The following is a 15,001-nucleotide window of genomic DNA, read 5'->3' on the forward strand; positions in this document are numbered from 1 at the left end:
TTGCAGGAGAGCTGGGTGTGGTGGTACAGGCCTACAATCCCATTACTCGGGAGTCAATAGCGAGAGGCTCGGGACTTCAAGGTCATCCTCTACTATATGACCAGTTATGGGTCATTCTTGAGCTATATGAGAGCTTGTCCAAGACAAACAACAAAAGACCCGTTGGGAAAGTACCAAGTGCTAACCAATAACAAAGGCATAAACTATAAACTGTATAGAGTAAGGCATGGTATGGCCATGATGAAGCTTACTCTATTCTAAATCTGGTGGGAGGCCCAAGTAGGACTACAATCTGATTTGGATTTTCTAAGGACTGTTTCATCTGCTGTACTGGAAGCAGACTACAGGCTGGAGACAGGGTACAGGATAATTACAAAGTCACCAACTCAGGCAAATTCACCAGCAGTTGGATGAGAAGATGGTCGGAGCTGAGAACTGCTTAGATTCTGATTGCATTTTGAGATCAGGATTTGGAAATCAATTTGAAGCCGGTGTGAGCACAAGAGTCAGAGGCCAGGCCCAGGTATCTGGCATGAGCAGTTAGAACAGGGCTGTCATCAACCAACAAAGTTCGTTTGTGGTCAACTGACCCGGGCACAGTGTGGATCAGTGCTTAGGGCTCACCTTGAAGGAGGAAGGGCAGGGAGGGGTCCAGTTGGTAGCAAGTCTACACTTCATGCTGACTCTTCAACCAAGTGCTCATCTAGACAAGACGGGCACAGGGGTCCCTGCTTGGCTAACATTAAGCTAGAGTGACTGTCCTTGGTGGGCCTGGCCGCCTCAGGAAAAGCCCTTGACCAGCCACTGATCCCAGAACTCCACAAACCAGACAGCAGCAGAGCCTACAATTGCTCTCTTCTCTGCAAAACAGAACAGGGACCGACTCCTGACCACTGTAAAGAGTATACGGGAGATCAGGCCCTCGGCCATGAAGAACTGTGAGAAAAGGAGACAGTCGAGTCCTCAGTGAAATCCCACACACTGGCGCGAGAGGAGGGGCTGGGGACAGGCCCACTGGTTAGAGCTGCTGGTTGTTTGACTCTTTTGGCTTTGCGGGAGTGCTGCCCAGCTCCCAAATCAATCACACGGAGTCTTATTCTTTCTTATGAATGCCAGGCCTTAGTTGGCTTGTTTCTAGTCAGTTTTTCTTAAATTATCCCATCTACCTTTTGCCTCTGGGCTTTTTTCTTTTCTTACTTCTGTAATATGACTTTCTCTCTTACTCTGTGGCTGGCTGGCTGGCTGGCTGGCTGGCTGGCTGGCTGGATGGATGGATGGATGGATGGACGGACGGATGGCTGGATGGATGGCTCCTGACCTCCTCCTCTTCTCTCTTTTTCTCCTTCTATTTATTCTCTCTGCCTGCCGGCCCCAGCTATCCTTGCTCCTGCCTCTCTATTGGCCATTCATCTCTTTATTAGGACCATCGGGTGTTTTAGACAGACATAGTAACAGTTTCACAGAGTTAAACAAATCTAACATAAAAGAACGCAACACATTTTTGCATCATTAAACAAATGTTCCACAGCAGAAACAAATGCAACACATCTTAAAATAATATTCTACAACAGGTGAGGGCCTTTGGGAAGGCAGACTCAGAGCGGGTCACAAACTCACATTTGTGCAATGAATTAGTCAACTGGAAACTTCCATCTCCCTTCCTCCATCTCTGTCAAGATTACCAAGGTTTCCACGAGCCTTGGACAGTTTCGCTTTTGTGGACTTAGTGCTCCATTTAAAGTACATATTAAAATTAAATTTTATGAGTTGGTAGAAGTACAAAAAATAAGTCATGGTAAAAAATGAAAACATTTTCCTTTGTCCTAAAAGTAACTTTTTTATTCGAAAAGGAATTCAAACATTAACCAGGCCCCTGAGAACAGCTACGGGATCCAGGTACTGTTCCCATTGCTTCTAATGAGTGTGGCAGCCCTGACCTGGACGTGCAGATCCTGGAAGAAGGCCTTAGCTTCTGCTTTGCTGTATCTGGGAAGTGCTGAGCAAGGGCAAGCTGTCGATAATGTTTGTGGATCTAGATGACAAGCTGTCAATGATGTTTGTGAATCTGAATGGAGAATACCCACGTGAAAACCCTGCTAATTCGGCTCCCAAATCCTTCCCTGATATATGTGTGGTAGCTGCCTGAGAAACAGCCCGGCTCACCTTCTCTTTGTTGTCAGCCTCGTATCTGCCACAAGCCTGTTGAGCGACATCGGGGCCATTGAACGTCTGTATCCTCAGGAGCAACTGGCGCTGTGCATACACCAACAGCGGGGTCACTTGCTCTGTATACCGCTCACTGGGTCGTGGTACAGAACACATTGAAAAGTTAACTTGAGCTAAAAGACCCTCCCCCAAAGAAGTCTGTAACTTTGGTTGCCTTTGGGGCTGGACATACTGTGAAACGATGTTGAACTGAATGGCAAGAGACACCAGCGTCTCCCACTTCTCTACTTGGTACAGAACCTCCAGAGACTTTAACACAAAGTCATGGATCCATTTCAAATCGACCACATTGACGTCATCCAAGGGATGCTCGAAAGTCAGGCTGCAACCCCCGTTATCGTATTTGATGTTCCCGTAGCAGCTGGGAACGGAGAAGTCGCCTTTCTCTTCGACTGGCTGCAGGAAGCACATGGAGATAAGTTGCCCAACTTAGGGTCTCGCTACATATTCCTCTAGTAAACAAATGTAGTAATGCAACACGAGAAGGAACTGAACACAAAGGAAAATTCACGCTACGGGAGTCACAGCTTCTCAGTTGGGAGATGGCGCTGTGCCGTACATCTTCAGTGGCGATGGCCATGTGCTGGATTTGTGTGCGCTGTAACGTAGTGCAGCCACCACACATGGGTGGCTCTGATTATTTAAAATGTGACAGTGCAGACAAGGTTGTAATTTTGCCTGATTTTAACTTTTTCGTGTTTTTAACTTATTTAGTGACAGCTAATATTTATTAGACTAATATTTATTAGACAGCAGTGGTGGAGGTTTGTTCTTGGCATGTATTAACATTTGATTTAAGTAAGGACATTAAGCCAATATGATAAAGCTTTCAGGAAAAACCACTTAGTTTGTACAAATAATAATCTTTCCTGGTATGTTGGGACCATTAACTAGCATGTAGAATACTAAGCCCAATTCCTTAATATAAAAGTCAGTTTTGTGGAGGTGTCTCAGTCGGGGTCACTGTTGCTGTGATGAAAAACACCATAACCGAAAGCAAGCCACAGCACAGTTCATCGCTGAAGGAAGCCAGGACAGGAACTCAAACAGGGCAGGAACGTGGAGGCAGGAGCTGACGCAGAGGCCATGGGAGGGGTGCTGCTTAAGGACTTGCTCCCCATGGCTTGCTCAGTCTGATCTCTAAATAGAAGCCAGGACGACCTGCCAGGAATGGCCCCACCCATAATGGACTTGGCCCTCCCCCTTTGGTCACTAATTGAGAAAATGCCCTACAGGCTTGCCTACAGCCTGCTCTTATGGAAGCTTTTTCTCAATTGAGGTTCTTTTTCTCAGATGACTACAGCTTGTGTCAAGTTGACATCAAACTGTCTAGCACAACTTGACACACAAACACATCACTATCAAGCCACATCCCTTCCTTTCTCATTCATCCCCAACATCACCCATTAATTTCAACATCACAATATAAAACACTTTCAAATTTAAAATGTCCCACAAGTCTTACAAATACAGCCATTTTAAAAACTCAGTCTCTTCTAAAATCCAGTCTTTCGTAAAATATAACATCTACAACTGTGTACTCCTATAAAATCAAAAGTTAATTACTTTCTTACTTCAAGAGGGACGGATCGGGGCACAGTCACAATCTGAACTAAACGAGAACAAACCGCAGCTGCGTAAATAACTCAGTGCCGCACTTTGGAATCCACTCGCCATCTCCCGGGCTCCTCCAGGGGGCTTGAACAGTCATTCATAGCACAGAAGGATCATCTTCTCGACTAGGGATGGCTCCACTCCACTGCTGCTGTCCTTGGTGGTCGTCCCCTGGTACCCGCATCTCCAAAATGCGGGGGTCTCTTGCCGCAACTAGACTGTATTTTACCAATAGCCTCGCCTGGACTCTCTTCAAGGTGCTAAGCCTCAACTTCTCTGTATGACCCCTTCAATCCTGAGCCTTCAACTCCTAAAGAGCTTGCGCCTTCACCCACGGCTTCTCCTTGTCTCTCACAGTTCTCAGCTCCTCTTCAAGCCTTCAAACTCAGTACGGCTTCGGAAACTCGCATCCACTGTCCAGTTCCTTTTCCAGCATGAATGCAACCTTGGTCTCTGGGGCACAGCGTCTGTGTGTGGACCCGGAGGAAACACTTCTCAGAAGACTTCACCTCCAGGATGCCGGTCTCTTCTTAATCACTGCTAAGTTCTCAGCTCCAGCTAACCAACATCAATTGTCCCAGTGAGCAAAGATTTACCTTTTGTTGTTCTGGTATCTTGGTAATCACAGCCAATTCTTTAGCCTCGGTTAACCAGAACCACAGAATTTTTTTAACTCAAAATATGTAATGGCCCCAAGGGAGTCAAAGTGACTCAAACTTAACCTCTGGAATGTCAAAAGCGGGGCCTACAACATCTGCCTTTCTCTCAATATTCTTATCTTCCAAGCTTCGAGAGAACAAAACTCACCGAGCTTTGAACATTCAATGCCTTTTCTATACAAAAGTTCCAAAGCCTTGCCACAGTCTTCCCAAAAGTAATGTGATCATGTCTGTCACAGCAATACCCCTATCCTGGCACCCATTTCTGTCTTAGCTAGGGTTGCTATTGCTGTGCTCTAACATCCACATCATCATCGAGGGAGGTGGGGACGGGAATCCAAACAGGGCAGGAACCTGGAGGGAGGAGCTGATGCAGAGGCCATGGTGGGGTGATTGCTCGCCTTAACTTGCTCAGCTTGCTTTAATAGAGAACCCAGGACCACCAGCTCAGGGATGGCACCACCCACAATGGACTTGGCCCTCCCCCATCAATCACTAATTAAGAAAATACCCTGCCTGTTTGCCTGCAATCTGGCCTTACAGAAGCATTTTCTCAATTGAGAGTCCCTCCTCACAGATGATTATAGCCTGTGTCAGACTGACATCAAACTAACCAGCACAGGGGATTTTCTCTAGAGGCCTGATTTGGGTGCAGAAAAGTTACTGTTTTAACTACAATTGTGCTCATTTCCATGAGTCCTGATGCATTTGTGTATTCCTCTGAAAATTCCTGCAGCAAAGCAAGATGCATGAGGCCCGTCCATGGGCCAGGCTATCACTCCTTCCAGCTAGAAGAGTGTCTGGCTATGGAGGATCAGAGGATGCAACGGTGCTCTAGCATGCACTGTCTGTGTGAGGCTCACACCTGACATAGCGCCAGCGTGTGGAACGATGGAAACCGTGCTGTGAGTGATGAGTCCGGGACCCAATCCACTGCTTCCGCACCCACCCTCCTCTGGACCTGTCCCTCTCAGCCCTTTCTGGCTTGCCAGGCTTACACACTATGTCAGGGAGTGGCTTCCTTTCTAGGATGAAGGACGAGGGAGCCCTCAGTGGTGAGTGTGCTCCAATACAGAGCGCACTAACAACAAAGCTGGGATTCTATCTCAGAGTATGCGATTCAACATCCATCTCTCCATTGACGCCAACCTGACGGTCAAGGCCAGGGGGCATGACATGCTACTAGACAATACTGAGAAGCAGGCAGAGCTGACACTTCAGGACTGAAACAGCATTTGGAGGGCAGGGGTTTGGGTGTAGTCACAGTCGACAATTTTAAAGATTTTGTGTCATGTGCCATCTGCAATTCTTTAAAGTATTTTATTAAAGACAATTTATAGCACCTAAAAAAGTAGGGAAATAAAACCCATGCACCTTCTACAAGCTTCAACAGCTTTCGAGCTTTAAGGTCTACCCAGTTAGCTCATTATTTTTAAATATATCCCAGAAATTACACTAATCAATCTATAAATACTTCAATATAATCTCTAAAGAGCGAAGAATTCATTTTACAAAAACATAAACATCATGTTATAATCCTACTTTAAAAAGAGAGAAAAGTAAGGGCTGAGGAGACGGTGCCGCCGTGGGCAAAAGTGCACAACCTCCTCCCTCCCCCCGAGAATGAAGACATGAGTCTGGATCCACAGAACCCACATAAACACCAGGGACAGCAGCATCTGTGCCCCAGGACAAGAGGAGAGGTGGCGTGGAAGCTCGTGGGCCAGCTAGCCTGGCAGACACAGCCCAAGAGCCAAACAGCAGAGAGACCCTGGCTCAAAGGCAGGAACAGGCATCAGCATGGGAGGGACTTTGTCCTCCCACCTCCTGATGCACACTGTGGCACTCACACCTGCAAACACACATGCATGTATGCACATCTCACACACACACACACACACACACACACACACACAGACAGCATCATACACATAAAAAAAAACCCTCAGCAAATCCCTTAAAATCCCCCTTTAATAACAACACTGAAAATGTTCCCATTTCTTGAAATGAGACTTGCACAAGGCCCAAACACTGAAAGCTGGGTATGGCTCGAGTCCTTTTTAATCGATGACTTCATCTCCCTTTATAAATTTTTATTTTGTTGTTGAAGAAACCATGTCCCTTCCTGGAGAGCTCCCCGAGGGCTTGATGCTGTTGATTGCATTCCTAAGGCTTTCTCTGGAATGTTCCTGTCAGCTACATTTGTGGCAACTGTGAGGTCTGAACGCTTGATCTGATTAGTTTGGGAGTTTTTCTGACTGGTCTACTCCAAGACACTCTTCCTCCATTTAAGCCATTCCCCAGGAACTGACAAATCTTGATCCTGTAAGTCCAACAGCCTTTCTTCATTTTCTTCCTGAATACCTGCATTCAGATTCCCCTCAACAGTGATTAGAGGCAGGATAACCCCACAGAGCTCTGGTCCACATTCTGGGTGCTAGCTGCTGCCACTTCCTTTAGGGTCCCTTTCTCTTCCACTGCCTCCCTTGTCATCTTTTCAAGCTTGTGTGTGGTCTGCCTTTAGAGTCTCCATATGTCCCTGTAGGGCCCGGGTCTGCCCTTGTTCCTGGGGCTCATCTTGAGGACAGTTTCTGGTCAGATGACTAAGCATCCTGTTTGTTCCTGTGCTCCCTCTGCCCCGCCTGGTGATTTGCTGTAGGGCATTGTTGACTCTATTGTTGGTATGGTAATTTCCCACCTGCCTAGATGGAAGTCCTTGTGCAGCAGTTAGATAAGGTAATTTCCCACTTGCCTGGGTGGAATTCCTTGGGCAGGAGTGGGGTATATAAGATTTTCCCCAAGGCTAAATAAACGGCATTCGGCTGATCTCCTTTCGAATGACCCAGGTCTCTTTGTGTGTTCTTTCAATCTCCAGGCCCTTGTCCGACTCGCGTAAGGTACAGTGGCGCGCGAACTGTACCGAGGGGGTAACACAGAATCGGGTGTTACATGTCCCATTGAAAGGTTGCCTTCTTCATGCCAATACCACTGTCTCCCAGGTCTTATGGCTTGAACAAGCTTCAGTCCGGTGGTGGGTCCTGGAAGCCCAGTTTGTATGTGCAGTGGTTGAGACTGAGTCGCCTTAGTCTCCCTGCACCCTAGACACTGAGACAGAGCTTGCCATTCAGCTAGTCCAGCCACCTGGCTCACTTCAGGGATTCTGTTGTCCACTTTCTAGGCATTGGATTGCTTGGCTTTTACCTGGTCCTGGGGATCCGAACGCCGGTCTTCACACTTGCATGACAAGCACTTTGCCCACCAAACCATCTTCCTGGTCATAAGCTACCTCTAAATTCTGCTGATCGTCTATTTGTTATTTAGAATCCTACTAACTAAAGCTTTACTGAGCCTTGAAATATTGTGAAATTACACATTTGTACCTTTGTTTCCTTTCCTATTTCAATGCCATAACGTTTCCAATGTTATTTATTCATCCTTTCATGCTGGTATTTTCAACGATGCATCTCTTCCCACATTTTTATTTTCTTTGCTTTCAGGCATTATTAGTGTTATAAAGCACCTGAATCTTTATCGGATAATTTTTCCTTTTATTGAAAATAGATATTTTTCTCACATACTGTATCCTGACTATTGACATTTCCCCTCCCTCAGCTCCTCCCAGTTCCTCCCTCTCCCCTCCCATCCAGATCCACCCCATTTCTGTCTCTCATTTTTAAAAAAGGTTTATACAGGATAATAATAAAATATAATAAGATAAAACAAAAAAGTAACACAATGGAATTAGACAAAACAAACAAACAAACAGAAAGGACAAGGTCCAAGAGAAGGCACAAGAAATAGAGATTCACTGATTCATACACTCAGGAAGCCCTTTAAACTACAGGTCATTCTATATATTCAAAGAACAAAAAAGAGAGAATAAATATGTATTACTGTGTATAATACATATAATATGTATGCATATATAAACATTTAAAATGATTAAATGAAATGAAAATAGGAAAAGACCTAACATGACATTGTGAGACAAAGAGCCTCCAACGATGCCACTGAGTTGGTTTTCAGTTGATTATCTAATGCTGGCATGCAGCCTACCTAGCCTTACGAGTAGTTTGTTTCCACATTGAGATTTCCTTGAAGGAAACTAAAATTTATCTGCAAGTGGTTATCCACTGGAGATAGCTTCTGGGTTGTTAGGGATGGGGGCTGCTGCTGCCTTCTCCTTTCAGCTCTCGGACCCCACCTGGGAAGACCTGGGCACAGGCCTCAGTCTCTGTGTGTTATGTTTCTTAATGTTCATATTGTTTCTCTTATGAAGAAACAGATGTGTCTTTTTTCTACCCAAATAATCTGTGCCTTTTAGTTATGCTGTTTAGCCAACTTACATTTGATATAGGTATGGCTATGACTGAGTTAGTTTAATAGTTGTCTCAGTCAGTGTTCTATTGCTGTGAAGAAACCCTATGACCATGACAACTCATATAAAGGAAAGCACATCATTGGGGGGACCTGCTTACAGTTTCAGAGGTTTAGTTCTTTATCAGCATGGCAGACACGGTGCTGAAGAAGGAGCTGACAGTTCTACATCCAGATCTACGGGCAGCAGGGAGAGCAAAACTCTGGGCTTAGAATGGGCTTTTTAAAACCTCAAAGCCGATTCCCAGTAGTGCCACTCCCTATGAACCCAGATATTTGATTTTCAATTTGTCCCTTGTGTGTCTCATTCTTCTGGGTGGATTATTGTTTGCTTTTACTTTACTGGCTTCTCTTTTTGTTGCTATCATCCACACCATGGATTACAGCACACATTCTTAAATGATCATACCTCACTTAAAGTTGATACTGGAATACTCAGTATAAATAGTTTAATCTTATTTACAAGCTCTGTCTTTCATGATATTGTTATTATATACTTTCCTTCAAAATGTTATAAAGTTATATCTCAATGTGATTAGGAGTTTGCTAATTTTCAATATGTTTATGGTTTTGCATGTTATATTGTTTCTATTTTATTTCCATAATCTAATAATGGTGTGATAGATTTTCAGCAGATACAAGTCTTAGCACCTGGAGAAATAGAACAGGGCCAGACAGACCACTGGGAGAGCGGTAACCTGAGAGGCTTGGCTTCTGCATGGCTTAAATACACCAAAGTCAATTCATACAGGAGACGAAATTCAGTAAGGATTTCTTTCTCTTCCCTTCAAACAAACTGGATTTTCAGGCTAAGGTATTTTTAATTAACATTAATGCAAGTTATGTGCTGTGAACAAAATTATAATGAGAAGCAAATGAAAAACAGACAAACCAAATGGGAACACAAGAAAAATATCAATTTCTACTTATCCCAAGCTTCGCGATAAAAGATATTTTTAATTGGATACAATAAAAAATAATTACCCAAGTGCCCTCACCTTGACGGAATTGGTGCTCTGCAGCTTGATTAACATGTCAATAAGTAGCTCTGCACCCAGGTTGAATGGCAGCACACAGACACAGAGAAAGCCATCCTGGCTAATGGGAAAGGTTTTGTAGTTGTCCACAGCCTGCTTCAGCAGGATCTGCAGCTCCTGGACAAAGTTCCAGAATGCCCTACAGCAGTTTTGCAGTAAAGTCCAATAGCCACCACGATAAGCAAGAACCTAAGACAAACATTACATTCAGTACGACAGAGTTCCAAGCATTATAGATGTCTGGGAAATTTGACTTTTTATCTGCAAACATATATGTTAATGATTTAAAAAAAATAACTAAAACCATCTGTTATGTGCCGCTCCCATTCTTAACAGTATGACATGAGCTGGTCTGAGTCCATTAACCAGAGAGGCATGCATACACTAGTGCTCTAGCCTGGGCTAACTTGCCCACGGGCCTCAATCCACTAAGTAAAAAAGTAAGCTTTGCAAATTCATAGCCAGAATCCCCAAATCCCATTTTTATAGGTGCTGTGGATACAGCAGTGAGCAAGGGCAACTGGTCTACCTTCCTGTTGCTTCAGTTTACAAGTTACCAACAGGTGGAAGATACACAAGCATGGGACTTCAGGGGGAAATCTATTTTATTTTAAATAAAGCAGGAGTTGGAGAAGTGATTCAGCAATTAAGGGCATTTAATGCTTTTCCAGAGGACCTGATGTGGGTTCTTAGCACCCACATCAAGTGTCTCACAACCACCTGCAACTCCAACTGCAAGGAATCCAATGCCTCAGGCCTCCTAGAGCATTTGTACCTCATGTGCACACACACACAGACAGACATACACACACACTTATAAATAATAAAAATTCATTCACAAAACTAAAGCAGAAGTCAGAACTGGCAAGGAATGAGAGGACATGGTAGCGAAGGGTCAGGAGAGACTCCTTTCTAAAGGGGAGGGGATGTGCAGGAACCTAAAGTAAGCAGGTCACATGAGGGTGTGGAGGAGGAGAGGAACATAAAGATGAAGGGTGAAATGTGAGCTGGGAAAGAAGCAGACTCAGTGCCTTTGCAATGGGAGTGGGAGGAGAAATGGGAGCAAGGAGAGCTGAGCTCCACGCCATGAGCAGGGCGTGGCTCCTCCAGCAGGCTGCAGCTGATAGATGGAGCACAAGATTGAATGTTCATCATCAAGGGGATGGTTGGGTTTACTTGAGCCCAAGTGGTATTTGCCTTGAAAGTATGGTGATTCTCTTACCTTTCAAGACATTTTAAACATAGGACTTCCCTGCTATGATTAAAAAGAAACTAATTCCTTTATGGCTAATAATTTCAATCCTGAGTTTAACTGTCTGTTACTTAGCATTTTAAGAGCGCAGGTGATGGCTGCAGAGACGGATCAGGAGGTAAGAATGGTTTCTGTGTAAGCCTGAGGATCTGTGTTCAAGTCTCTAGGACCCACATAAAAAGCCAGGCATGGCCACAGTAATATGTAGACTGTACCTGTAACTATATAGCACTGGGGTACTGTTGGGATTGCCAGATGCAGGAGGATCACTGGGGCTTGCTGGTTGTCAGCTTAGCTCAAGGTTTAGTGAGAGATTCTATGACAGCATAAAGCATTGAATGCCAGAATAGTGCAGGACACCAAATGTTCTCACCTGGCCTCTGTATACACACACCTGCACCCACATGTGCACATATACCACATACACACACTCACATGCACACACGTGTGCACACGCACACACACATACACACACACACATGAGAGACAGAGAGAGAGAGAGAGAGAGAGAGAGAGAGAGAGAAGCATTGACATAAATGGACATAAATGGCTGATAAAATTAGGAGGTTTCAGGAAGTTAAGACAAGGGCGGGAGTTTTCACAGCCTGCATCATTAATCTTCCCTTGCACTAGAGGAAAGAGAGAAGGTTATGGCACCCCACTGATCATGGCAACACTTGAGACATGCCCAATGTTATCACTTAACACAAAAGAATCCCACTTCCTGCTTGTTGCAGGAAAGCAGTCAAGGCACACGCATCATCACAGGATCCTCAGGGCAACAAGGGTCACCAAGGAGGTTCTGGGTGCAAAGGTGACAGCTTAAAAGATGACCCATACAGCCAGATAACACATAGCCAGCAAACCTCAAAACTGGATGAGGCAAAAACCTAGCAAGGTAAAGGCTGCATGTATTAAGTGAGCACATCTCACACATCCAGGTTTATAGGTGAACCTCACGTCTGGTCAATGGAGGAACAAAGGAAAGGACTGCATTACCATTGCTCTCCTGCAACATGAGAAGATTTTCATAAAATGATCCAGTCCCCAGTTCAGTACTCGATCCTTCTCTCTGGCATTAACAGAGATTCCTACTTGAGATTCTGATTCAGAAACTATATTTGTTTTTATCTTGGAAACATTCTCTTCACTTTTTGAATTCCAAAACGCAGAAAAGTCTTCAATATCTGCATTCCAAAAATAAATCACAACGCTATCAAAAAAACATTACCCAGGGAAAAAAGACACAAAGCACAAAACCCTCATCACATTCCAACAAAGATGGCGTATGTTGTGTAATGGTAACACATGACCATGTCACATAAATTTGGAGAAGGAATGGGACAATCAGAGACACAACCAACCAGGGGAGGTTTCTAGAGAAAGGGGCACTTACCAGTTTGAGGTCAGTAGGCATGGCTACCCCCCTGTGGCAAAGCAGAGAAGAGCACTTTGGGCTAAGTTGGGGCAAAGGGAGCAAGGCAGTGAAAGGTGTGAACAGGGGTTAGGAAGCATTGTGACAGAGGCCAATGTCCTTCAGTCTTCCCAGTCATCCCCAGGACCTGTGCATTCTTGAGAGAGTAGAACCCTGGCCACTCATTCCTCTGCTGGGGTGACATCAATCAATCCAGAAGCATTTTGCCTGCCACTCATCTCCTCTCCCATATGGTCACTAAACAGTTCAAGTCTAATGTCCTGTCTCTGTTGTAAGGAGGGGGATGCTTGTTGGTGCCCAGCCGCTCAGCCCCGAAATAATCATATAGGAATGGTATTAATTAAATCACTGCTTGGCCCCTTAGCTCTAGCTTCTTATTGGTTAGCTCTTACATATTAATTTAACCCATTTCTATTCATCTGTATAAGGCCATGAGGCTGTGGTTTACCGGCCCTTCTTTCTCCCAGCATTCAGCCTAGCTTTCCCCGCCTAGTTCTGTTCTTTCCTGCCATAGGCTCAAAGCAGTTCTTTATTCATTAACCAGTAAAGCAACACATAGACAGAAGGACCTGCCACACCATTTCTCCAATATCAAAGAGGGTTGAAGCTAGAGACAAGGTATATATGTTGATTGATTTATAATAAATAAATAAATAAATAAATAAATAAATAAATAAATAAATAAATCAGATGTTATATCCATGGAATTTCTCTTTGATGATATGGATATACATTATATGATATATGAGTACAGATCTGCACCTAGAAGAATCCAAAGCATGTCGAACACCTCACTGTGAACCATCACTACCAAGGCAATTTAACTAGCTACTGAGAGTCCTGATCAGCAAGAAAGTCCACCATGCTTAAATGACAGCATTAAAGAATCTGAGAGAGGGCTCAGAGGTCAGGAGCACTAACTGCTCTTCCAGAGAACCTGGGCTCAATTTTTAGCCCCACATGGAGGTTTACAATCACCTGCCACTCCAGTCCCAGGGGATAAAACCCCCTCTTTGGGCCTCCACTGGCATTATACATACACATGGTGCACATCCATACATGCAGCCAAAATACACATAAAATATTTTAATGCCAGAATGAAAATATGCATACATGAATTTTTAATAGTATCAAGATACTAGAAACACGTTTTTATTTGTGAAACAGGTAGAAGTCAAGATAGAAAAACCTGCTCATTAAAATTAGTATTCCAGGCTCTATCATCTTTACAGACAAGGGTTTAAAATCAACCAAATCTGACAGGCAAGAGTCAGTGCAGCATCCAGACAGGAAGACCTCTATGCCTGTTATGTCTCCACCACCCAGAGACTGCGCAAACTGGACCCCATAACAGGTCTTCCTATCCTGCAAGCAGAATATTGTTTCATTTGCCTTGAAGTGGACTTTCACAGAAGGTACCAATGGGAGCCTGTAGAGCAACAGTGGACTGTCTCAAGTACAAAATCAGCTATCAAGACTGTATTTGTGCCTGTCAATATCAGACCACTGATAGAATCTATTTGAAAAGTGACTTTCACTAAGATATCATACCTGCTAGCAAGTCTTTCTCTAGCTTGAACAGCCAGAGTCTGTCGATACTTAGCAAAAGAGAATTATATTTGCCAAATGTTCAAAATGATTTATGGTGGAACATTAAATACTTACTTGTTAAAGTCGCACAAAGTGATTACCAAAACAACTAAACTGCTGGGCTTTTGGAAATGGCATGTATATCTCTCTCTCAACAAGCACGTATGTGTGTGTGTGTGTGTGTGTGTGTGTGTGTGTGTGTGTGTGTGTGTTATTCTTATGTTTGTGTTAGTGAATAAAAACTTAGAGGCAATTAATACAGCTGTCAATAAGCACACTTTCTTTACCTGTGGATTGGTTGGGCTTCTTTTTTTTAGAGGCCATCAGGACATCCAGCATTGCTTGGTAGCTGTCTACAGTCAGCTTTGTGGTTGGTAATATTATTCCAGAATGGTACAGTGAGAAGAGATTAGGGTCACATGATCGGAAACTGAAAAGGGAGACAAAAATAAATTGTATCTCTATATAAATAATATACATAATATATAAATATATAATATCACATATAAATGAATAATATAATATATATATGATGAAAAACAACATAAGCAGCTAACCAAAACTGAACTCTCTTAAATACAGCCAGTTTTTATTTTTAAACCGTTAGTAGTTATGATTTTAGACCATAAATTCTCTTGGCATGTAATCAGCTCTCAGCACCTTACCATACACTGTTGATATTATATAATGTAACTATACTATTAGGCACTTACTGTACCATTCCCTAAAAGGATTCTTGAAGATGAGAATAAGGTCTCTCTACTCGTTTTGAGTTCAACAGCAACAATTTATGTTGAGCTGGAGCGCCAGC

At 43.7% G+C, this 15,001-nt stretch overlaps 1 protein-coding gene across 1 annotated transcript in view; it reads right to left on the minus strand.

Moving 5' to 3' along the window:
* The window catches only part of Cfap54 (cilia and flagella associated protein 54), a 281,209-nt gene that overhangs the window by 150,290 nt on the left and 115,918 nt on the right, over positions 1–15,001 (minus strand). Inside the window, exons 34-38 of the mRNA XM_038314435.1 lie at positions 14,478–14,620; positions 12,165–12,352; positions 9,875–10,102; positions 2,399–2,622; positions 2,164–2,299 (exon numbers count right to left, since the gene is read on the minus strand). Coding sequence (XP_038170363.1) covers positions 2,164–2,299; positions 2,399–2,622; positions 9,875–10,102; positions 12,165–12,352; positions 14,478–14,620 — 919 coding nt within the window. The remainder of the gene's footprint in view (positions 1–2,163; positions 2,300–2,398; positions 2,623–9,874; positions 10,103–12,164; positions 12,353–14,477; positions 14,621–15,001) is intronic.

This window comes from Arvicola amphibius, chromosome 17 (assembly GCF_903992535.2).
Source record: "Arvicola amphibius chromosome 17, mArvAmp1.2, whole genome shotgun sequence".
Taxonomy (NCBI): Eukaryota; Metazoa; Chordata; class Mammalia; order Rodentia; family Cricetidae; genus Arvicola; species Arvicola amphibius.